Here is a 25009-nt window from a genome sequence, read left to right on the forward strand (position 1 = left end):
TTGCAAAACAAATTAAATTCATACCTTTTCTGATTTCTTCACACCACTCGTTTTTCTTCGAAATACCGGCCGATGAGGTGTTCGCGGTATCAGAACTTTAAGGATGCGCGCGCATGGATTAACCCCCTTGACTTTGCTTGCTCTACTTTCTCAACACATGGATGATCATAAAAACAGCTTTATTTGGATTTAAGTTTTTAAAGGCTTTAAGTGTTTTCAATAAGAAATAGTACATGGCTTTACTAAAATAAAATTTAAACTGGATTTTCCCATTAACATCAGTGCTGTTTTAAGAAATTTAGCCTCTTCCTCTTCTCCAGAAGTATATATATTTCCCCTATTTCTCAATTTTGAGAATTTGACAGAATTTTGGAAAACTGCTGTCTATTTTTCATTGGGAACATTGCAGTATTCTGGTATTAGTTTTATAAGGGAATTTTTTTTTGCCCTGAACCTGGTTGAGAAAACACTGGTATCCATATTACAGCTTTATTTGTCTTTACAGGACAGAAAAACTGTTGATGAGTATTTCCAGTAAGCGGACTGCAGCTGAAGATGTTAATACAGATCAACATAGTAAAAAAGCAAAGACAGAGGGAACTGGGTAAATATTAAATTTGTTTTATTTATATAGATTTTATCCTCCCCCAAAAGAATGTTTGCCCAAATTAAAGCTTTGGTGTAAAAAATGTCTCATTCCTGTTTTTTTTTTGGGGGGGGGGGTAATGGCTGCTGTCATGGCATATGCAAATGAAATCTCTAAAAATCATTGAAAAAGAAGCATTCTAACTTTTCTCCTTTTGGTTACTGGGGGGGGGGGAAGTGGGAGGGGGGTGGCAGCTTTATATTTATACACTGTTAATAAATTTTCTTTGAGTTTTTATACACCTTTGAAAAATGTAATGAGAAATTTATGAATAATTGACCTGTCATATCACTCAATACTGAAATCAACATCAAATGCAATTGCTTGATACCAAATTAAAAGTTGGGTTACAGCAGGGCTCAAGCTAGGTTCAAAATTTAGGGAGAAGTCACTTCTCCCTCCAGCTGCTTTAGGGAGAAGTGGGGAGACTTTAGGGAGAAGTGAGGAGATTCATTTATCGATGTTTGTTGTATGTTATTGCAATTATGTTGACTCACTGTACATATCTTATTAAATGAATTGGATTTGTGTTACAACAGAATATTCAATTTTAATTTAAAAGTAGTTTGAAACAAGTAATAATAAGAATGAGTATCATGTAATGCAACCATTGCATTAAATGAAGATAAAAAAGCCATAGTTGATTCCTATCATGGATCATATCATGGGTGGATTAACAGTTATTCCCTTCTGATTTACTATTAAAAAGCTTGCGCCGGACATTATATTCATATTCACTTATGTTGTAAAGAAAATGAAAGTAGATATTAAACGAAAGAATCGATCTTTAATTTAACTACATTTGTAATAAATACAGTGTAATACGCCGTCAATTTTATCAAATTTAACTCGTCGACAAAAAAGTTTATCATAACTTTCATTTAAAAGTACCGTTACAGTTATATGTCGAGCGGTCCTCTTAATTCTGACAATCATTCGATAGTGAAAATTTAATTGACGTTTGATCCGTCCATCATAAATAATTGTTACTGTATGTTAGCGATTTAATGATTGGTTTAATAATGTCGCCTCGATTGAAACGTGAATTACGATTGGTTTCTCGCACGTATCGGTAATCTCGCCGTGGGCGGAGTCTAATTGTTCCTCGAGTGTCTGTTAATTAGACTTTTATGACATGTTGGTTGATTGAGATGCATGACAGTCCCTTTTTCTGGCGGCGAGGGTAAATAAAGCAAACACACACAACATGTTATTCACAGTTATTGTTGGTAATTTTCAATAATGGATCAATAAAATCGGGCGACTTCATCTTCGCTTTCATGTAGGATGTCGGCGAAGTCAGACGGAATTCGGCGACTATTTCGCCCGAATCGCCCAGTAGCTCGAGCCCTGTTACAGGAATAGGATTAGAACCTTTTCTACCTGTTGAATTTAGTTTGAGGGATCTAAGGCCATCTTGACCCTCTTGTTTCTAAATTTTTACAATTTCATCAAATATTGAAGTTTGTTTCTTTTGACTTCTATAGGAGCCACCTTGAAGTCATGCAGAGAATCCAGGTTCACACAGTAGAAACTGTTGAGGCATGCTTACACGAGGTAAAAAAACAATCTTTGTATAAAACATAATATTTGTCGAAAGCTCACCTGAGACCAGAATGTTCAGAATCCCTAAATGTCCAGGATCTAATGTGTCATCTATTGGAATTAACTATTTTTTAAGCCAATGCTGACTAAATCACTGTGAAGATTTTGATTAAACTTGACAAGAGTGATCTTAAGCAAATGGGTTAAACCGTCATCCTGAAAACATCACAAAAAATCATCAAAATCTGTTTTTTTTATTATTGTTAAACTTTTAACAGTTTGAAAGCTTTTTTAGCCCCCCCCACCCCACTTTCCAACGAGGAGGAGGTGCGGCATTTACATTTGTTCTTGTTTGTCTATCCTGCTGTCACACTGTGCTGCTGTTATGTTGTCCATTCAATGAATGACATAATTGTGAAGTAGTAAGTGAGGACACCCATCTCCTTTGGACAGATATTATATATAGTTTTTTAACACTCTTCTTTTTGCCAATAAACATGAGCTTGTCACTTTTTTTATGAAAATTTATTATGAATCTTCAGTATTACCAAATGAATTTTTTATAGAGATTTAGAGAGTATTTAATAGTGAAGATAATCATTAGAATGGTATTTACAAATTTATATTACAGGTTGCTGTGCCTCCAGAAGAAGAATTTGTTCCGTTAAAACCAGTAGATACTGAGCCAGCCAAGACATATCCTTTCATACTAGATCCGTTTCAGAAAGAAGCCCTGCTCTGTTTGGAAAATAACCAGTCCGTGCTGGTATCTGCTCACACTTCAGCTGGAAAAACTGTTGTGGCTGTGTAAGTTTGTTTGTTTTAGCTGAGAGATTAGTTTTTGTCATCACATGGTGTCAAAGGTCAAAGTCACATATATACTTGAAGGGAGTTTTAAATGAAAAAAGTACTGCCATGTCTCTTTGTTTTAGCTCTCCTGACTACAAAGTTATGAGTTACAAATGTACATACATTAGATATATATAGTGTTTTGTTTCATTTGCTGAAATATTTACTTTGAGTTCTTTTTGACAATGAATATTTTAGGGGATGTAGACATAATATTATGTACAAGCAAAATGATAAACTTTACATTGTGGTGGCATCGCATTTCACAAATGCAGTCTTGTTAATATTTATTTCTTTGTCTATGGCATAACTCAAAAAGTATTAGCCATATCAACTTGAAACAGATGGACAAATCTCATTGATGAGTAGTTCATTGTCTAAGAGCCATAAGTATTGTTTGCATAAGTTTGCAGTTATTGCCCTTGATATTGTTTCATAGTTGAATCATTTCAGGTATGCTATAGCTATGTCGTTACGTGACAAACAGCGTGTAATATACACAACACCAATTAAGGCACTGAGTAATCAGAAGTATAGGGAATTGTTTGAGGAGTTTCAGGATGTTGGTTTGATGACTGGAGACGTTACAATTAACCCCACAGCCAGTTGTCTTGTCATGACCACAGAGGTTTGTAATTTATTCTTCTATCATGGGAATGGTGGTGGTGGAAGTTTTCACACCGGATCACAGCAGTAAGCCACATTGAACTTACCAGAGCATAGGTCAGCCAATGCATCATTCCTGGGCAGGCTGTCAAGCAGTTTACCAGTATTAGTTGCCTCCACTTTCTCATGGGGTTGGTTAAGGCTGTTGACGTAAAAACCCATTGTTCCTCACTGCTGTTGGTTTGAATCATGCCTGGGAGTTTTGATACTTAATGTGAGGCTGGATAGCTGGCTTAAGGAATTTCAATGATTCTATTTAGGTTCCCACTCATGTCTGAAATAATGCATGGAAAGGCACCTGAAGTCTTCCTTTACCAGTAAAGCTGGAAAGTTGCCATATGACCATTACAGTGACAATTTAACTTAAAAGCTATAATTGGCTGACTATATGATAATCTGTAGAATATTTGTTTTAAGTTTGATAAAAAAATTATTTTTAATTGAGATGAAAATCAAATCTGAACAATGTCATTAAGCCTATAAGATATTTGACAAGTTGTGCATTACATTCCTTTTTAAGAAAGATACTGAAACTGCTAGTTTAGATATTATGTGAAATAAGTATTTGGTCAATTGCGGAGAAAAACAGTTAATACTGGTTAGTTATCCTGGAAAACCAGTTCATAATGACCAAAAATGTGTTGAAATTTGCATAAAAACTATAGAAACTGTGATTTATGTAATAGTTACTAAGTATAACTAACTGCTGAAGGAAAGTGGGCATTTATGCCATATTTGCATTTTTTTGTCAATAACAAAGCTCCTTCATTAATGATATATTACAGATTTTAAGGAGTATGTTGTACAGAGGTTCTGAAATAATGAGAGAAGTTGGATGGGTAATCTTTGATGAAATCCATTATATGAGAGATAAAGGTAAATATGATTGCTTAATTGGCAAAATGATAAGAAATTTACTTCATCCAATTAACATTGATGTATAATAAACTTTATACAGATATGTTGTATTATAGCAACTGAGGGTCATCTGTGGTCAAGCCATTAAGGTAGTTGACTTCAAAGCACTTGTCCTTCGCCCCTGTGTGTTTGAATCCAGACATGGACTTCTTTCATGTGAGGAAGCTATCCAGCTACCTTACAGAATGTCAGTGGGTTCTACCCAGGTGCCTGTTCTTGCCTGAAATAATACACTGCAGGGCACCTTAGGTCTTCCTCCACCAGTAAAGCTGGAAAGTAGCCATATGACCTTTACTGTGTTAGAATGACAAAAAATTAGTCCTTCGGGAAAGCTTGTTTTGTGAACTGACTGCTGAGATAAGTATAAAAACTATCGAAACAAATAAGTTTGCTTTCTGAATGGATCTATCTATTAACTGTTTATTTCCTCAACAGCTTTCTCACTTACACATGCTCCGTTCTTTCATGTGCTACTTACTTTGTTTTAGAGCATCAATCATTTCTAACGATATCTTTATTTCATTTAGAGAGAGGAGTGGTTTGGGAAGAAACAATTATTCTATTACCAGACAATGTACATTATGTATTCTTATCAGCTACCATACCAAATGCTAGACAGTTTGCTGAATGGATATGTCATCTTCATAAACAGGTACATATTGTATATACATGTACTAGGTAATGCAGTTTTTAGGCAGTGATAATTTCATTTATTCAACTCATGTGCCTGTTTGTTCCTGAAATAATGTATGCTTTTCTCTCGTCGATTTGTGACTCTTATTTGGAAAAATTGCACTTGCACAACAAATATCAGACATATATACAGTTCAATTAGTGCATTTGTTAAATAAATTCTTTATCTAAATGTTCAAAAGCTTTAAAATACTTCTAAAAACAACCGCTCAAAGATTAGAGCATCTGAACATGTCAACCATGAATGTCTTGCTCAGCTGGACGCTTACCCATCGACTCGTGAAATCCCATTCACCCTGTGACGTCATAAAAATATAGGTGCTCTCACTATTAAATGTTTGCATGGTTATTTTCAGTATGATCTGATCAATATATGTTTCAAAGTCTTAAGTTAATTCTAACAGCATAATGAATATTTTTTTGGCTTAATTGTAAGTGTGTTTGATAAATTATAACATCAATATTAAATATTTTAAAGTAATTAGGTCATAAGCTGATTGTAGGGTAAGCACATTTACACTGGTTCAATTACGCATTTTGATTGGATAGAATTGTCAAATCAAGTGTCTAATAAAACTTGTGTAGTTTTTTCGGATGGTGTATGTCCTTGCAGAAGTATTTAAACCAGACATTTATTTAGGTCATGAATCGATGGGAAGGCACATATCGATGAGAATAAGGCATACATAGGGGCAAGTAAGGTCTTCCTTAACCATTAAAGCTGGAAAGTCGCACCATGATCTAGGGCTGTCATTGATTATCGTGATATTGATATATCATCGATATTCATCATCCGATAAAATATCGATACACATTTTCAAATATCGATACAAGCTAAAATTTATTTATTTCTCTTTGTGAATATACCTGTCTATTTTGCCTAATAAGAGAAGTCACTTTTTTCCAGTTTTCTTTGCTAACTTAAACTTTAACTCTGTTTTCAAATGTCAGTGACAAAAATAACAGAAAAAGCAAACTTTCTGTTAGTTTTTAGTATTTGTAATGTTTAAAACAAGCATGCATAACACCATGATCCTAATGTAAAACACATATTTAAATGTTTTTCATTATATGTACTGTTAAATTCGATTTATCAATATATTGTCAACATTTGTCTCTCGATATATCGATAAAAAAATTGTCCATCCATGACAGCCATACCATGATCTTTAAAGTGTCAGTTTGACTTAAACCCCAACAAATCTGATTAACAAACACTTGAGAACAGTAACTTGAGTAATATGATCCAAACAAGTTCCTTATAATCATGTTTCACTGTATTATGATACTATGATGTTTGAATTGTTTTCAGCCATGTCATGTTGTGTACACAGACTACAGACCAACTCCACTACAACATTATATATTTCCAGCAGGAGGAGATGGTATACACCTTGTTGTAGATGAAAATGTAAGTTATTTTAGCTCACAAGAGCACAAAATGGTACACCGTTCAGTAATAGTTCTAGCTTTCCTCACTGTTTGAAATGTGAATTTTATTGTTCTATAAATTGCTTATTATTTAAGAGTAATAATATCTGTCATATGTTACAGTTCAGATCGTAATATTGGGAACCTGCCAATGGGCACTTGGCAAGCATCGTTAACACTCAATGGGCAGGTTCCGGATGGACAGATATTCAGATCTGAACTGCAAACATGTCAAATATTTTTTCTTGCATATTCTACCATATTCCATCATAATTTAAATTCTTTACCTCAATAAAAACAATTTCCCATTTTGTCCAAAACTATGTTCTTACTATTTTTGGAAACACCAGTCTGATATGCAAGAATGATTTTATCTACTATTCATTTCCTCAAGAATGATTTGTAAAAAATATAGATAACTAGGAATTTGTTTTTTTTTAGACATTTTTATACCCATGACAAAGTTTTAGGGGAAAGATGGGAAACACCTAGCGACATGAAATGACATCAGAGTAATATTTTGTTTGTAGGGTGAATTTAAAGAAGAGAATTTCAACACTGCCATGTCTGTCTTGAAGGAAGCAGGAGATGCTGCTAAAGGAGACATCAAAGGAAGAAAAGGAGGATTTAAAAGTAAGAATTTGATTTATTAACCCTTTAATAGGGACAACTTTTTTCTGCTTTTCAGCTTATCTGGGCACAAAGTGTTAAGAGGTGAGCTGTCATGATAGCAACATGTCTGTCATAAATAGGTTTTCGTTCGTTGGATGTCTATTGTTTTTATCAACAATTTCATTAAACAATATCTCCTAAACCACATGGTGGATATTGAGCAAACTTGACATGAATGATCTATAGGTGACCCTGTATAGAATTTGTTTGAATACTTCCAGTCTGATGCATAAGTAGGTCACAAGAGCTAAAATAAGTCTCAACAAATATCCTCCTCGGAAAATACACTGTCAACAGCTTAGATATTTGGCATGTAATATCACCTTGTTGTCCTCTACAAAAGTTATGTAAGTCAAACCCCGAGGTCAAAATAAGCCTTTCCTTTTAAGGATCACTGGCTTTACAAAGATTGTCTAAGGAATCTACTTTTAGAAGACTTCAATGTTCAGAGGTTAGAAATTTTTCATGTAGTATGCAGTGAACATGTACATAAGTTACTTAAATCATGCCCTTGTGGCCCAGAATGCCTTCGCCCTGGGGTCACTGAGTTGAAATAGACATATAAAGTTAAATTATCTTAAAAATGTTCTTCTTAAATAGTACAGTTTTATGAGCTATAGCATCACCTTTTGGTTTGCTACAAGTTATATAAATCATGCCCCTGGGGTCAAAATTGACCATGTGTATTGATCACTAGATTTATAAAGACTTCTTTGAATTGCTGTATGATTAAGGAAGTACTCATGTATTTGATAGTAAATCACTACACTTCTGTATTATATATTTAAATTGCTATTTAGAGAGTACTCTCTATATTTGATTGTAAATTGCTATATATTATAAATGTTATCTATTTATTTCAGACCAAGAAACAAATTGTTACAAGATTGTTAAGATGATATTAGAGAGACAATTTGCTCCTGTGATAGTGTTTAGTTTTAGTAAGAAAGATTGTGAGGCCTACGCACTGCAGATGACAAAATTAGATTTCAACACAGGTATTTGATTGGATTGAAATAAAATAGAATGGTTATATTATAATAAGTTGCTTGTCCATCATTTAAACTTGCCTTGCTATAAGTAGAATAACTAACAAATAACAGTAAACTATCTTTGATGCTATTCTATTTTATTCTGTCTCTTTTAAAGGGACTCCAGTGAGGTTTTTCAGCTCACCTGTCACAAAGTGACAGGGTGAGCTTTTGTGATTGCTTTTCGTCCGGCGTCCGTCCGTCCAGCGTCCGTCCGTCCGTAAACTTTTACTTTAAATGCAGGGCGTCAAGTTTCCTATAAATTCCTATATATTCCTATATTTTGGAGTAATTCCTATAAATTCCTATATTTTCATGAAAATTCCTATATTTCTGTGAAATTCCTATAAATTCCTATATTTAAGGGTAAGCAAGAAATATTGGATTATGGAGCAAAACCAGTACTGTATATTACAAGAAGTTTGTGTCATCTGTTTGTATATATGTGCAACATTTACTTCAAAATCCATGTTTCTTTCAAGTGTAGCAACCCTGCCCAGCCCAGCTAGTCCAGTTTTACCTTTTGGATTTGTTAAAGGGTAGTCAAACATTCTTGCAGGTGAAGCTGTCCTTTATTTTAACAAGTATTCTGTTTCAAGTTGAGATATTCTATGCTCAAATTTGATATTAGAAAATATTTTTAATTGATTCACAGTCTCTTTATAAATATAAAATAAACATGTTTTGACTTCACATAAAGTAGATCTATATATGCGATGTTTAAAATTCTTCACAATATAGTTTTTTTTGAAAGATAAGGTCAACTTGACCTGTTAAATAGATAACAGCCTCCTGTACATGGTTCATTCATTTTTTTATTCATGTTAAAATATCATGGATTTCAATAATTTTCTGTGATTAAAATATTTTACTCAAGGATGAGCAAAGTATATTATTAACAATGGTAAACATGCCTATTGATAATTAATTATTTAATTAATTAACATTGAAAAAAGTTGGTCATGGTGTGTTAAAGGTAGTTCAGATCATATTGTTAGGTGTACTCTTTGTAAGACAGAAATCAAATGTGACAATAGTATACTGTGTAATTAATCAAATACTTCACCATGCGAAATGGTCACAACACAAGAAATTAAAGCCTAGTGCATCTTCAAACACAGCAGAGAGTGAAAGTTCAGGTCAGGAAGCTCCGGTACTGCTGTTGGTTTACCAAAACTAACTTATGCTTTATATAATGAAGATGTATAACATGTCAAAGTCATTAGGGGAATAAAGTGTGCCACATTCATCTCATTCCAAGAAGCAGAAGCGTGATTAATTTAGCAGCATTTGACCTTTTTTTGTTGCAACACAAACATCTTAATCAAACAGGTTGTCAAATGTATGTTACAGTGGGCCAATGTAGTTAGTATTCCTGGTTAAAAGATTATAAATTAACAGTTACTATGATTAAAATAAGTAGTTTGGCATATGAATGGACACAGATATAGAACAGTGCCTACTTGCTTAATTTACTTATTTATGCTAGTTTTCCAAGTATGTCATTTTATTAATTGTCATAATTTTATTGAAGTATTGAAATTGTTACACCTTTTGTAACTTGTAAATAAAAGGAGAGTGTAGTGGGTGGAGGAGGTTTTTAAGTTCAAAAGCTCTTTGTTTTTCTTATCCTATATATTCCTATATTTCTGGGAAAATGGTCCTATATTTCAGCGGAAAGTCCTATATTTTTTGGACAAATATTCACTTGACGCCCTGTAAATGACATCTCCTCATAAACCACTAAGCCAATTTCATCCAAACTTCACAGGAATGTTCCTTTGGTGGTCACCTTTAAAAATTGTTCAAAGAATTTAATTCCATGCAGAACTCTGGTTGCCATGGCAACCGAAAGAAAAAACTTTAAATAACTTCTTTTAAAAAACCATAAGAGCTAGAGCTTAGATATTTGGCATGAAACATCTTCTAGTGAGTGTCTACGAAGTTTGTTCAAATAAAAGCCCTGGGGTCAAAATTGGCCCCGCCCCAGGGGGTCATTGATTTTTCCCTATAGGCATATAGTAAAAAATTAAAAAATCTTCTTTAAAAGAACCCAAAGAGCTAGAGCTAAGATATTTAGCATGAAACATGTTCAAATGGGTGTCTACGAAGTTTGTTCAAATAAAAGCCCTGGGGCCAAAATTGGACCCGCCCCAGGGGGTCATTGATTTTCCCTATATGCATATAGTAAAAACTTAAAAAATCTTCTTTTAAAGAACTCAAAGAGCTATGGCTAAGATATTGAGCATCAAACATGTTCTAATAGGTGTCTACCAAGTTTGTTCCAATAAAAGCCCTGGGGTCAAAATTAGCCCCGCGCCAGGGGTAATTGATTTTCCCTATGTGCATATAGTAAAAACTTAAAAAATCTTCTTTTAAAGAACCAAATTAGTTAGAGCTAAGATATTTAGCATGAAACATGTTCTAATAAGTGTCTACCAAGTTTGTTCAAATAAAAGCCCTGGGGTCAAAATTGGCCCGGGGGGGTCATTGATTTTCCCTATATACATATAGTAAAAACTTAAAAAATCTTCTTTTAAAGAACTCAAAGAGCTATGGCTAAGATATTTAGGATCAAACATGTTCTAATAGGTGTCTACCAAGTTTGTTCAAATAAAAGCTCTGGGGTCAAAATTGGCACCGCCCCGGGGGTCATTGATTTTCCTTATATGTGTATAGCAAAAACTTAAAAAATCTTCTTTGAAAAAACCCAAATAGCTAGAGTTAAAATATTAAGCATGAAACATCTTTTAGTGAGTGACTACAAAGCTTGTTCAAATAAAAGACCAGGGGTCAAAATTGGCCCCGCCCCGGGGGTCATTGATTTTCTTTATATGTGTATAGCAAAAACTTAAAATCTTCTTTGGAAAAACCCAAATAGCTAGAGTTTAGATATTAAGCATGAAACATCTTCTAGTAAGTGTCTACAAAGTTTGTTCAAATAAAAGCCCTGGGGTCAAAACTGGCCCGGCCCCAGGGGTGTCATTGTTTTTAACTATATGTGTATAGTAAAAACTTTAAAAAAATCTTCTTTTAAAAAGCCCAATGAGTAAGAGCTTAGATGTTTAGCATGAAACATCTTCTTATGGGTGTCTACCAAGTTTGTGCAAATAAAAGCCCTTGGGTTAAAATGGCCCTGCAACGTTTGGATGGGGGGGGGGGGTGTTGGGGGGCCTATATACAGGTGAGCGACCTCAGGGCCATCATGGCCCTCTTGTTTCCATTTTGGGACTGGAAATAATTCTTCAAGATTATTGTTCCCGGTCAAAATCTAAACCAATAACGATTATTTATGATTAATGTATCACATACCTGTGCCAAAAAATGGTATTGCACGGCTATTCATATATTTATGACAAACATAGTGTAAAGACATGCTAAATGTAAGCATTATACTATAGGAACATCAATGAAAAATTGTTCTTTTTGACTTTAAACATTCTTTATTTTGAGAATGTGATAAATAGAATATTAAATTTGTATTAGTTCATTACTGAATTTATTTAACAAGTTGAATAAAACAATATTTTGCTTGCCAGAGGCTCGCGTAATATAATTGTATTCAACTTGTTCAATAAATTTAGTATTGAACCTACACTCAGTCAATATCCTCTATTTATAGATGAGGAAAAGGAACTTGTACAGGAAGTGTTTAACAATGCTATTGATGCTCTCTCTGATGAAGACAAGAAACTACCTCAGGTAAGTCAAGGTCACATGTTAAAGCATAGACATGAAGTATGAACGTATCATTTAACCGTCCCTTGGTTTTTAAAAATTTGATACATTTTAAATAGGAACTTAAACATCTGTTTTAAATAGGAACTTAAACATCTGTCTGTCTGTTTTAAGCTTAAGTTTCATCATCTTGGTAGTAGCATTGCAAGTAACTTATTAGTTACGTATATTTCTTATTAATATTGCTTGACTTTTATGAAATATGCATACCATAAATATGTAAATATGCCACCGTGAAAGGTAAATGAAGTGTGGGCATAAGTGTCCTGTGGACATATTTCTAGTATTCTAACAATATTTTCTCTTCTACCACCTGACCAATTTTAATTAGACTTTGAAGGGATGGTCCTTTTATAAAACACTGCTAAGGTTTTCAAATGATTCCATGAAGATCACTGGTTGCTTTGGTAACAAAAAAGCAAATCTTTAAAAAATCTTCTAGTCCAACCACAGCTATGGTACTTACATTATAGTATTTCTTCGTTGTCCTGTGCAAAATTTATACAAATTAAAGCCCATGATTGACTAATGATTAAGTTTAAAGAAAGAATGTTATTTTGTATTTCAGGTTGAGCATGTTCTACCTTTACTAAAGAAAGGCATTGGTATACATCATGGTGGGCTTCTACCATTACTCAAAGAAACCATAGAAATTCTCTTCTCAGAGGGTTTAATCAAGGTATATAAAGTTCCAGTATTTTCTGTTGTAAAGTTAAGTTACTTTATCATTGCTTACAAATGAAATATGTGCAACAGAATATGCTTGAAAAATGGGAAACATTCTTAAAGAGCTGAAAAAGTGCTTGAATTTTACCATTAGATGTCTGTAAGCACCCTGGAAAGTCATTTCTTTGACTTTTTGTTTTCTGATAGTAATAATAATAATGATTGTAACAGTAATAATGATGGTAATAATAGTGATAGTAATAATGATAATAATAATGCTATAATGGTTGATTTCAGGCCTTATTTGCCACAGAAACATTTGCGATGGGTTTAAACATGCCTGCTAGAACTGTTCTATTCACAAGTGCGCGGAAATTTGATGGAAAGGATTTTAGATGGGTATGTATACCTTTGTTGCAGTCTTCATGCATTTGAAAAAATAATGGTGTTTCTAGGATCTTCAAAAATTAGACCTTTAGTCTGTTTGTACAGATAATGACTGGATAGATTTTGATAAAATTTAATAAGAATGGTCCTCTACAGAAATACATTAATTTTGTTATTTGTAGCAGTCTGTTGAGCATGATAACTTTCAGAGTTGAAAATGGAAATAAGATTTGAATGATATTTCATGAAACAAAAAATCATTCTTGTCTGGTGAAACTCAATGATAATGCTCTTTGGGAAGTACAAAAATAACCTAAATCTTGTGGTCCTAAACAAAAGCTATATGAATGTTGTCCTTAGATGAAAGTTGGCCTTACCCTGTGGTCACTTATTTACATTGACTCATTTAGAAACTTGAGTGAAAATAAGGTGCCCAGATCTTAGATTTTTGTGTAAGATGATGTGCTTTTTTCTGTCATGTACATAAGGACCAGTCATGCACACTAGGACCAGGCATGTGTATTACAAGATTATCTGACTTAATGAATGATGGATGGATATGCTATTAACCTGGAGAAAGTCAATGGCAAAAACTTACAAAGCGTCTTTTGCTAAATTTTTAAAATTTTGAGTAATCAACAATATTTGATACAATCATTTAAATTACAAATAGTCATTAATATAGGTTAAGTAAAACTCATGTTTCAGGTGACATCAGGGGAGTATATACAGATGAGTGGGCGTGCTGGTAGGCGTGGCTTAGATGATCGTGGTATTGTTATATTAATGATAGATGAGAAGATGCCCCCTGCAGCTGGTAAACTTGTTTTAAAGGTACTGATCTTAGATATTCAGTGTTTTGTTATGACCATTTTGTGGCTGAATGATTTTGTTCATGTTTAATTTCATAGGATCATTTTCTGAAGACTGAATCAAAGAAAAACACCATAAAACACTCTAAAGGTCATCATTTTGATTTGATCTTCTTCAAACTTTGTCAATAACAGGATGTTCATATTAATGTTAACTCAGGTGGATCAAAAACTAGGTCTCTAGGCTAAAGTAAATCCTTGTTAACACTCTAGACTGTATGTTCCTGGTGTGGAGTGATGATTCTGAGTACCAACTGCATGAGTGTTGTCAGTTTATATTATTTAGAAATATACTGAAACAAAAAAATAAAGCAGTAGGGCTTGGATTAACTTCTTCAAAAATTTCATTCTTTCAATATTGACAAAACCTTTTATCATTTTTAAGGAAATTTTCAAAGTATATAATAATGTGATTAGAAGATATTTATGTGCATTCGTTTTCACTAGCAGATAATATCATTAGTAATAAAACATGTTGCAGACAAATTTCATAAATGAACTTCTTCCCTTAATTAAAAATAAATTTTTGTTTTCACACAAAAATTTGCTTTTATGTGTATGTATTGCCATGCTTGTGTGTTAAAAAATTATTTTTGTTTTCTCGGTACAATTTTTTTTTCTATATAGCCTTGTTTGTGTGATTATTTTGATAAATAAGAAGATATCTTCTAATATTCTTAATGATTACTTCTTATACATATTTCAGGGTGCAGCAGATCCTCTCAATAGTGCGTTTCATTTAACATACAACATGGTGCTAAACTTGCTGCGTGTTGAAGAAATCAACCCGGAGTATATGTTGGAAAGGTCATTCTATCAGTTCCAGAATTATGCTGCTATACCTGATCTCATTGAAAGTAAGTTACGTAATGGCCGGAAGATTGTGATAACTAAATATAGAAAAAATGAATAAATAAAGTACAAATATTTATGTCTCTTTCTTTCAGGATTATGTCAGTTTCCTTGAAATTATACAGGCATGAGTAATTCCTAGTTATGTGTCAAATTAAAAAATCTGATCCTTTAAGTCAATTTCCACATTTATATAGAATGTAGGTAGGGAATCTGTGAATATGTTTGCTTGCTAAGGGGTGGATTGTATGATCCTTTGGTGAGGCAAACTTTGTCCATGACATTTGATGTTTAATGTTCATTTGTCTCTTACAACTGATTAAGAAATCATGTATGATTAATAGCTGGTCTTTTGTGTAAAAATAGATGATTTTTGGTTAGTTACTGAGTAAAGCCAGTTTTGTGGACCCATCATCAAGATATGACACAGAAATGTGTAAAAATTGGCTTATTAACCAAATAAATAGAAAAAACAAAAACAAAACAAAAACAGGCCAACAGGCAACTTTATACTAGTAGGGTTCTGCTGCTTTGTCAGTGATAAGCTCTTGTTATGATTGTTTTGCAACAATGTAATCAGCTGTGTTTAGCATCAATCAATGTTACTGAAATAATTGTATTTTTATAATCCAGAATTAAAGAAAACAGAAGAGCAGTACAATAAATGTGAAGTGGCTAATGAAGATCAAGTGTCATCATATTATAAGTTAAGACAACAGCTAGATCATCTCAGTAAAGAGTTATTGACCTACATACAGAAACCCCAGTACATCTTACCATTCCTGCAGCCTGGTAGACTTGTGCATGTCAAAAATGGCACGGATGATTTCAGTTGGGGCATGATAGTAAACTTTCAAAAGAAGGCTAATCAAAGTAAGGTAAGTGTGTTTGTATAACTTTTTTCAATTTCAAAAGTGTGCCTGTCAACCGGAATACATTTCTTTCTACTAATTCTTTTCAGAAGTTGTTTAATTTATTATCTAGTACAAAATGTCATGACAAGGATTAGACCTCAGCAAGTGACTTGGCTTTTGGATTTTATAGTTACTGTAAGTTTTCTAATAAATGCCCCTCCCCTAATAACTTGGATTAGCAAATAACAGGTGTAAAAGTCGTTAAAACAGACAAAGCATTGCAAGGAGATCTGATGATTTTGGCCATCTCTCACATATGACAGGGAGTTGTTTTTAATTAGGCCATTTTTAATGGTAAATAAATATGTTGGGCGGTTTAATACAAAGCTAGGGGATATAATTTCAGCAAATTTTGATCATGAAATTACTAATCAGACATACTGTTTGAATGTTTACAGTCATCTGAAGAGGGGCCAGTTTATGTTGCAGAAGTATTAGTAAACATGACTAAAGAGTCTGCAAAGTCTCGTAACTCCGCAATGGTTAAACCAAGTCCTCCTGGTGTTCTTGGAGAAATGCAGGTAGGTTTATGTAGATTTTCAAAAGATTTAAGTTAAATGTAGTTGGCACAAGATAATAATATTCATTGAATTATCATGCTTTTCTGATAACATGGGAATAGGGATATTGAAATGGTGTTGTTTGTCTAGTGTCTGACTGTTTTGACTCCCAACCAGATTCATATGTTAGCCCAAGCTCTCGGGGGCTCATGGGATTTTCTAAATTTATACAATAAAAACTTAGAAAACTTCTCTGATACAGTAAAGGCTAGAACTAAAACATTTGGAATGAAACAATGTGAAGTGGGAAAGACACCTTATGTCTTCCTCCACCAGTAAAGCTGAAAAGTAGCCATGTGACCTACTATACTGTGTTGGTGCGATATAAAATCTAACAAAAAGAAAAGTTCTATATTTTATTATTACAAACATATAATAATTGTGTTTTGTTTGACATGCTGAAATATTACCTAGAGTTGTATTTGACATAGATCATTGTTAGACGATGTATACTTATGCAAAGCAAAATGGTAAACTACTTTTATTCCTATGCATTGTAATGTTGTTGCATTTCACTCATGCAGTCCTGTCTACATACAAATAACTTTTTTACCTGCTTTAATTCCCTTTCAGGTTATTCCAGTGCTGTTACATTTGATACAAGAAATCAGTGCTGTTAGACTATATCTACCAAAAGATCTGCGGCCATTTGATAACAGGCAGAGTGTCGGAAAATCTATACAGGTATGGAAATGAAATATGTCATCGGAAATTGATGTAAATATCCAGTATTATCCAGTAAAAGGTTAAAAATAAGACGGGTTTAGAAGACAATATATCAGAAAGTGAAAAAAAGTGATGTTTGTCCATAAAAACTATTGCAATGATTTTGTTTTATGATTTTGGCACTGTTTGTTTGTATTTGTTTTATAATTGAAATTTTTCTTAAATTTCTTACACATCAACTGTTAGCCTGCTTGTAGCAACAGATTGTACGCAAGCGACTAGAACAGACTAAGATAAGCCTGCACTTCTGTGACAGTGTGCTTTGTCCTCTTATAGCCCTTGTTTTCTTTTTAAACTGTCCATTATTAAATCAGTCAAGCATACTGATACTCTGACAGCTTTTATTTATTTTCCGCAGGAGGTACAGAAAAGATTCCCTGATGGTCTGCCCTTGTTAGACCCAGTAGAAGATATGGGCATCAAAGAAAAATCTATGAAAGATGTTGTAAAGGTAATAGTAAGATTTCCATATTGTTTGCTCACCTAAACAAAAAGTGTGAATTGGTGAGGTTTTTGGATTGATAAGATGTTTGTGATCCACAACTGGTTGCTAACACGCTGGAGGTCATGACTTTTACAGATCCTTAACTGAACTTTACCAAAAAATTACTTTAAAACGATATGTTGGGTTATTTTGGAAGAAACTTTGAATCACCTGATCAAATAAAAGGATATATAAACATTTTAGAGACTGTATTTTTAACCTACCCAAGCAAAAAAGTGTAAATGGTGGGGCCTTTGTGAGGAGTAAGTGGTTTCAAGTCAACAACTTTAACTAACCACTCTGCCACAGTTGCCCCTTTTGTTTACTTGCTGTCAATGATCCTCCTAAATCAGATGGTAGGTTTAAGTAAACTTGATGGGGATCAGTATCCTACTGACACTGTGTTATTAAAATATTTGTGATTGTAATATGTTAATTATGTTTTTAGATACCAAAGTAAAATAATTAACACCATCTTATTTGACCTAAATGTGTCTGTAAAGATCAGTAGTTGTTCTTTCAATATACCAGATTCGTTGACTATTCAAATCTGTTGACAGTTTTCCTTACTTAGTTTACACAGAATTTATTTTAGTTTGATTGTCTAGGAAGCTATATATTTATGGACACACTCTTGAATCCTTTCCTGGAACCAACCAGTACTGAGCAATGAGTCTAAATTTCTAGCTAAAGAAAACAACAGATTGTCCTTGATGGGGTTTTAACTTCAGCAACTAGTCATCCTTTGATTACAAGTTCTACACATTGACCACTATGCCATGCCACAATTCATTTTCCATGTCATTATTCAAGCATTTAGGGCACTGATGGAAACTGAAACAACCCATGTGACCAGTGCAGAGACCAAGATCAACCGTCATGTCTGTACCCATTGATCATGGTCTGCACTGTTCTTAAAGTTTCCCTAAAATGATAAATAGTTTTGTCCAGATTGAAGGATGTACAAGTACATTTAAGATATTTAACAATTAAATGGTTAATTACAGCAATGAATGTTTTTTCTTTCAGAAAATTGAAGCATTTGAACACAGATTATTCTCTCATCCTTTGAATAAAGATCCCAAACTGGAAGAATGGTATAACCAATATGAACAGAAAGTCAAGGTAGGTCATATATTAATGTCCTCTGACACTGTTGGTGATAAGATATTTATTGTTAAAAACCATTTCTAAATAAATAGCAAGTGAAAAAAAAAAAAAATTTGACTTTCAATCATCCAGAATTTGCCATTGATACATATGTATCTTTCCATAAGATTGTATAAAATATGAAATATTATTAAATTTTGTACAAGAAATCCATCTTGTCTGTGAAAACCATTCACCACAATGTTCTTTCTCCGATGTGTTTGCCTTTTGAAATACCAAGCAATCAGTGGTCGCTCTAGTCTTTCATATTATGAGGTACTAATTAAGCATGACCTCTTGAACTTTTCAGGTAGCCAATGAGATTAAAGCTATAAAAGTAGAGTTGAAAAAGAAGAAATCCTTGTTACAAATGGATGAGTTAAAGTGCAGGAAAAGAGTTCTTAGACGCCTTGGATACTGTACAGCTTCTGATGTGATAGAATTGAAGGGCAGGGTAGCTTGTGAAATAAGCAGGTCAGTTTTCATAAAACATTATTTGACAAATTTCAAACTGATATTGTATGGATGATGCACTGGTTTGAAGTTGTTTGAAATTTTCTATACCATGTAAACAAGATAATTACTTGTGGCAGCATTGCAAGTGGTTAACACTGTTCTAAAGAGTGAACTATAGTTTCTAATCGAATAAGCCTTTGTTAAAAGAAGTATTATTTTTTAAGTGGTGTTAGACCTGTTGATGTTTTCCGGTTTAGGAAAAAGCGTGGTTTAATAAATACAATAAACAAGGAAATTCAAGAAATTATGCATTCTTGATTATTTATCCCTCACATATATCGATCTTAACCTCCAAACACATTGTTCAAACTCTATCAGGGGCAAGTTGTTTCCTTGAGCAAGAAACTTTACACTCATTACTCAGTACTGGTTGGTTCCAGGAACAGGCTGGAAAGTGTGTCTATAAGCTTATACAATCAAACTAAAATAAATTTTGTATAATTAAATTTTTGTGTAGCAAAAGAACAAGTTTCTTGTTTTTTTTGCTTGACTTAAAAAGTAAAAACGAATCAAGTAGTATATTTGTATCATCTGAATGTGTGTCTATAAATCGTCTGAATGTTAGCAACAATGATGGCTTAATTCTTTCCTTGCTGAGTTTCTTAAATGAACTTGTCCAGCTTCTTTTTATGGAGCAGACCGTTGTCAATTTTGGGTATATCAAGATGAAACTTGAAGTCAGTATTGACATAATTAGAATACATGTGAACACACACAGGGAGAGTGAAAAATCTCACACACAAAAAAAAACAACATGCCACAGCCAGGGCTCAAACAACTGGTCTCTGGATTGCCGTTCCAGTATACTAACCACTACACCACAGCCGCTGTTGTGTTTTCATCGTGCTAATTGGCCTTATATATTAAAGTTATTTTTAACTTTATTGTGACACCATCACTTTTATTACAGTGGAGATGAGCTGATGATTACAGAGCTATTGTTTAATGGTGTGTTTAATGATATGACAGCACAGCAGGCCTGTGCTTTACTGAGCTGTTTTGTGTTCCAAGAAGGCTCCAATGATGTACCTAAACTTACAGAATCTCTGGCTGGACCACTCAGATTATTACAGGTTGGTTGGTGTTGATACTACATTTATTAGTCTTTCAAATAAGAAGTAAGATTGAGGTGGTTTTGTTGAACTTTAATTCAATGTTGTTAACAAAACAATTAATCTTATTGAAGGGAGAATATACACATAAAGTACGTGTAGAAAATGTCACACTAATGGGAAGAAAAGGCAGCATCTGTTATAAATGTTGGTTTTTAGAACTGAACACAGGGTTTTGGGAATACATTGTTCAGGCTCTTTTTATATGGCTGAAAATAAAATAGGCTTGTATCTATCATGTGATGTCCCTTGTCTTTTGTCCATTAGCAATGTTTAGTCAATTCTGTGTGTTAAACCTATATCTACTTGACAGACATGTTAACACTATGTATGAATTTCAAAATTTTATGTCCTCTCTGTGTGTCTTTTGAACTGATGAAAGGAAATTAAAACTTTTTGGCAGAAATGTGAAATTATGCATTTCTTTTCCCGATGGGAATACATATAGTCCCTGTGAACAAATTATTAAGAGTTCCAACTTGACATAAAACAAAAGTTCTTGTCCTGGACTTTGGACCAAGTCTGCTTGTTACTCATTTCAAAATAATAAGAAATGTTCGTACTTTAATGATAATGCTATTTTATGTACAGGACACAGCACGAAGGATAGCTAGAGTAAGTAAGGAGGCAAAACTTGAAATAGATGAGGAAGAATATGTGACTTCATTCAAACCAAACATGATGGATGTGGTTCATGCATGGTGTAGTGGTGCAAGCTTCTTTGAGATTTGTAAAATGACAGACATATTTGAAGGTAAGATGTATGAATTAACTTTTAAGCATACACTATTTTTTGCAATCTTCTTTATAGCAGCTACAGGGTTCATGCTTGCCCTGAATATTTTCACTGAATAGTTTGTAAGTTAAAAATGCTGTGCCTTACACTGACAGTACAGCTTTTGTAGTTTGAATGTGGATGATTTTGACACTCTGGAAATGTTGTGAATGTTTATCCAAATGATGGGGACTTTGTTTTTAGCTCACCTGTCACAAAGTGACAGGGTGAGCTTTTGTGATCGCGTTTTTTGCGTCCGCCGTCCGTCCATCCGTAAACTTTTACTTTAAATGACATCTCCTCATAAACCACTAAGTCAATTTCATCCAAACTTCACAGGAATGTTCCTTTGGTGGTCACCTTTAAAAATTGTTCAAAGAATTTAATTCCATGCAGAACTCTGGTTGCCATGGCAACCGAAAGAAAAAACTTTAAATATCTTCTTTTAAAAAATCCTAAGAGCTAGAGCTTAGATATTTGGCATGAAACATCCTCTAATGAGTGTCTACCAAGTTTGTTCAAATAAAAGCCCTGGGGTCAAAATTGGCCCCGCCCCAGGAGGTCTTTGATTTTCCCTATATGCATATAGTAAAAACTTAAAATATCTTCTTTTAAAGAACCCAAGGAGCTAGAGCTAAGATATTTAGCATGAAACATCTTCTAATGAGTGTCTACCAAGTTTGTTCAAATAAAAGCCCTGGGGTCAAAATTGGCCCCGCCCCAGGGGGTCATTGATTTTCCTTATATGTGTATAGCAAAAACTTAAAAATTCTTCTTTGAAAAAACCCAAATAGCTAGAGTTAAGATATTAAGCATGAAACATCTTCTAGTGAGTGTCTACCAAGTTTGTTCCAATAAAAGACCTTGGGTCAAAATTGGCCACGCCCCAGGGGGTCTTTGATTTTCCCTATATGCATATAGTGAAAATTTAAATAATCTTCTTTTAAAGAACCCAAAGAGCTAGAGCTAAGATATTTAGCATGAAACATAATTGGTGTCTACCAAGTTTGTTCAAATAAAAGCCCTGGGGTCAAAATTGGCCTGGCCCCGGGGGTCATTGATTTTCCTTATATGTATTTAGCAAAAACTTAAAAAATCTTCTTTGAAAAAACCCAAATAGCTGGAGTTTAGATATTAAGCATGAAACATCTTCTAGTGAGTGTCTACAAAGTTGTTCAAATAAAAGCCCTGGAGTCAAAATTGGCCCTGCCCCGGGTGTTATTGGTTTTCCTTATATTTGTATAGCAAAAACTTAAATATCTTCTTTGAAAAAACCCAAATAGCTGGAGTTTAGATATTATTAATTAGCATGAAACATCTTCTAGTAATTGTCTACAAAGTTTGTTCAAATAAAAGCCCTGGGGTCAAAATTGACCCGCCCCAGGGGTGTCATTGGTTTTATGTATATGTGTATAGTAAAACCTTAAAAAATCTTCTTTTAAAAAAACCCAATGAGCTAGAGCTTAGATGTTTAGCATGAAACATCTTCTTATGGGTGTCTACCAAGTTTGTTCAAATAAAAGCCCTTGGGTTTAAATTGGCCCTGCCAGGGGGTGGGGGTGGAAGAGGGGGGGAGCAGAAGGAGAGGGGTTAGATCGTTGTTTTTTATTATATGTGTGTAGTAAAAACTTAACATCGTGAAACATCTTCTAATGGGTGTCTTCCAAGTTTGTTTAAATAAAAGCCCTGGGGTTTAAACTGGCCCCACTCCGGGTGCCTTTATAGAGGTGAGCGACCTCAGGGCCATCATGGCCCTTTTGTTCCCTTTTCTAAGCAAATGGGATGAAATGGAGAGACAGGCTTATTATTTCAAGCTATATTTCAAGATTTATAATTTAGAAATTTGCTTTAGATGTATTTTCATGACATCTGCATGGATGATGAGATTTCAAAATAAATTGTTTCACATGACTAGCATAAATAAACCATGTGTTGTGTCAAAATAATAAGGTCCCTATATAAAAGGCTAGCTTAAAACCCATGTTGCAGTCTATGGGGGCCGAGGGGGAGCACACATGTTTATCTTCATCTCTTCATTAAGGTGAGTGATAACAGGGCTCTCAAGGCATTTCTTTTATCGTCACCTTTGTGCAGTAACAAGTTAAGTCCTTCTAAATTTAATACAAGTTTAGCAGTACATATTGCACTAAAGTTACAATATGATATGGTATTGTTAAACTCGTGTCAATTTAGAATTGTATGACTCTTTCAGGCAGTATAATTAGATGTATGAGAAGATTGGAAGAAACATTAAGACAAATGGTTCAGTCAGCTAAGGCTATTGGAAATACAGAGTTAGAAAACAAGTTCAATGAAGGTTTGTATTTGATTACATTTCATTTTAAGCTTACCTGGGTCCCCCATTAAAATGTTGGCCGGCATAGGCCCTGCTTTTCATAGGACAAGGGAAAAAAGATGTCTATTTTCTTAAATTAGTACTTATTGACTTGTTTCTCAGATGCATTGCTTTGTTCTCTACAATCAGGGCCAAGCAGTTGCAAGATACTTTACAATCAATGCCTAGTACTGGTTGACACCAGGAATTGATTCGAGAATGTCACATAAGCTTCCAACACAATCAATTTTAAACTTAAGATGTAAACGTTTGATACCTTTCCATATGTGAGCAACAACATATGAGCAACAAAGCATTAAATCTTTAGATAAAAAAAAATCAAAGTAAATTGAAATAATGAAATTTCTTAATTATATACATGAGTAATATCAAATATTGTTTTGTACTTTTCAGGTATAAGGAGCATGAAAAGAGACATTGTGTTTGCAGCCAGTTTATATTTATAAAGCATAAAAAATAATTTGCGTTTTACAAATATATTCAAACACAATACATGATATGGATGGAGTACACAGATTGATAAGTTTATGCAGTGAAATAACTTCCATAATAAACAGGACTTCAAGTGTATGGAGATGGCCCTTTTGTAATACAAAAGTTTGGAATTGGAAGAAATGAGAAATAAGTGAGCATAAAAGCTTGACGCTGAAGGATATTCCAAGGATACTTTATCGCTCTGATCAGTTAAACGACATCCGTTTTATGTAGATTCAAGAAGTATTTTGAATCTTCAAAATTGGATAAACATCAAAAAGTAAATTGAGGATACTGACACTTATTAAAGTAAAGGAGTTACGTCATATAGAAAGCAAGAAGTATACATGTATAGTTTTGTCTCTCTTTGGTCATGTTATGCACACGGTTGCCAAAATAGCTGATTGCACCTTTACAAAAGTTATATAAGATCAAAATTGCCCTGCCATGGTGTGTACTTGTATTCATCAAACGTTAAAAAATCTTCTACGTAGAAACTACAATGCAGAGAGCGTAGATGTTTTACATGGAGCATAAAATATTTTTCAGCTAATGCCATCGAGTCAAAATTGGCTCCGCTCTAGTGGCCACTTACTTTAAGTTTACTTTTATAGGAAAACACACGAACATTGTGTGTGAAAATACAAAATGCCCCTGTGCTTCAGTGTTTAGCATGCATGTATTATTGCTTCATATAAAGATATTTTAAATCTTTATCATTTTGAAAGAAGAAGCCACCCCCCATATATAACTCATGTCATTTTGAATCAAAGAACAACAACCTGTTGTAGTAATTGATCTCCGTTAAGCAATCTAGGGCCATCATGGCCCTCTTGTTAATTTTTTTGTGTTTAACAATTTCTTCATTTTTAAAATGTTTATGTTTCAGTTCAGTTTGTATATATGTAATACATAGGAAAAATGAAAATATTTGAGGTTATCTTATCTTGAAAATAAAAGAATAATGTAAAATAGTC

At 33.7% G+C, this 25009-nt stretch overlaps 1 protein-coding gene across 1 annotated transcript; it reads left to right on the top strand.

Annotated features, from left to right (window-relative positions):
• The first annotated feature begins 446 nt into the window (after positions 1 to 446).
• LOC132727311 (exosome RNA helicase MTR4-like) lies at positions 447 to 25006 on the top strand. The gene is made up of 24 exons (XM_060712745.1): positions 447 to 604; positions 2134 to 2203; positions 2823 to 2998; positions 3494 to 3668; positions 4492 to 4582; positions 5152 to 5276; positions 6630 to 6728; positions 7279 to 7381; positions 8284 to 8418; positions 12074 to 12153; positions 12758 to 12868; positions 13153 to 13254; positions 13951 to 14076; positions 14821 to 14971; positions 15600 to 15844; positions 16279 to 16401; positions 17014 to 17124; positions 17525 to 17617; positions 18680 to 18775; positions 19110 to 19273; positions 20226 to 20388; positions 21019 to 21181; positions 23415 to 23519; positions 23952 to 25006. Exons 1-24 carry the CDS (start codon positions 522 to 524, stop codon positions 24002 to 24004), a joined length of 2943 nt encoding a protein of 980 aa, XP_060568728.1. The 5' UTR covers positions 447 to 521; the 3' UTR covers positions 24005 to 25006.
• Positions 25007 to 25009: the final 3 nt, after the last annotated feature.

Source organism: Ruditapes philippinarum, unplaced genomic scaffold (assembly GCF_026571515.1).
Source record: "Ruditapes philippinarum isolate M1 unplaced genomic scaffold, ASM2657151v2 ctg2729_1_1_1_1, whole genome shotgun sequence".
Taxonomy (NCBI): domain Eukaryota; kingdom Metazoa; phylum Mollusca; class Bivalvia; order Venerida; family Veneridae; genus Ruditapes; species Ruditapes philippinarum.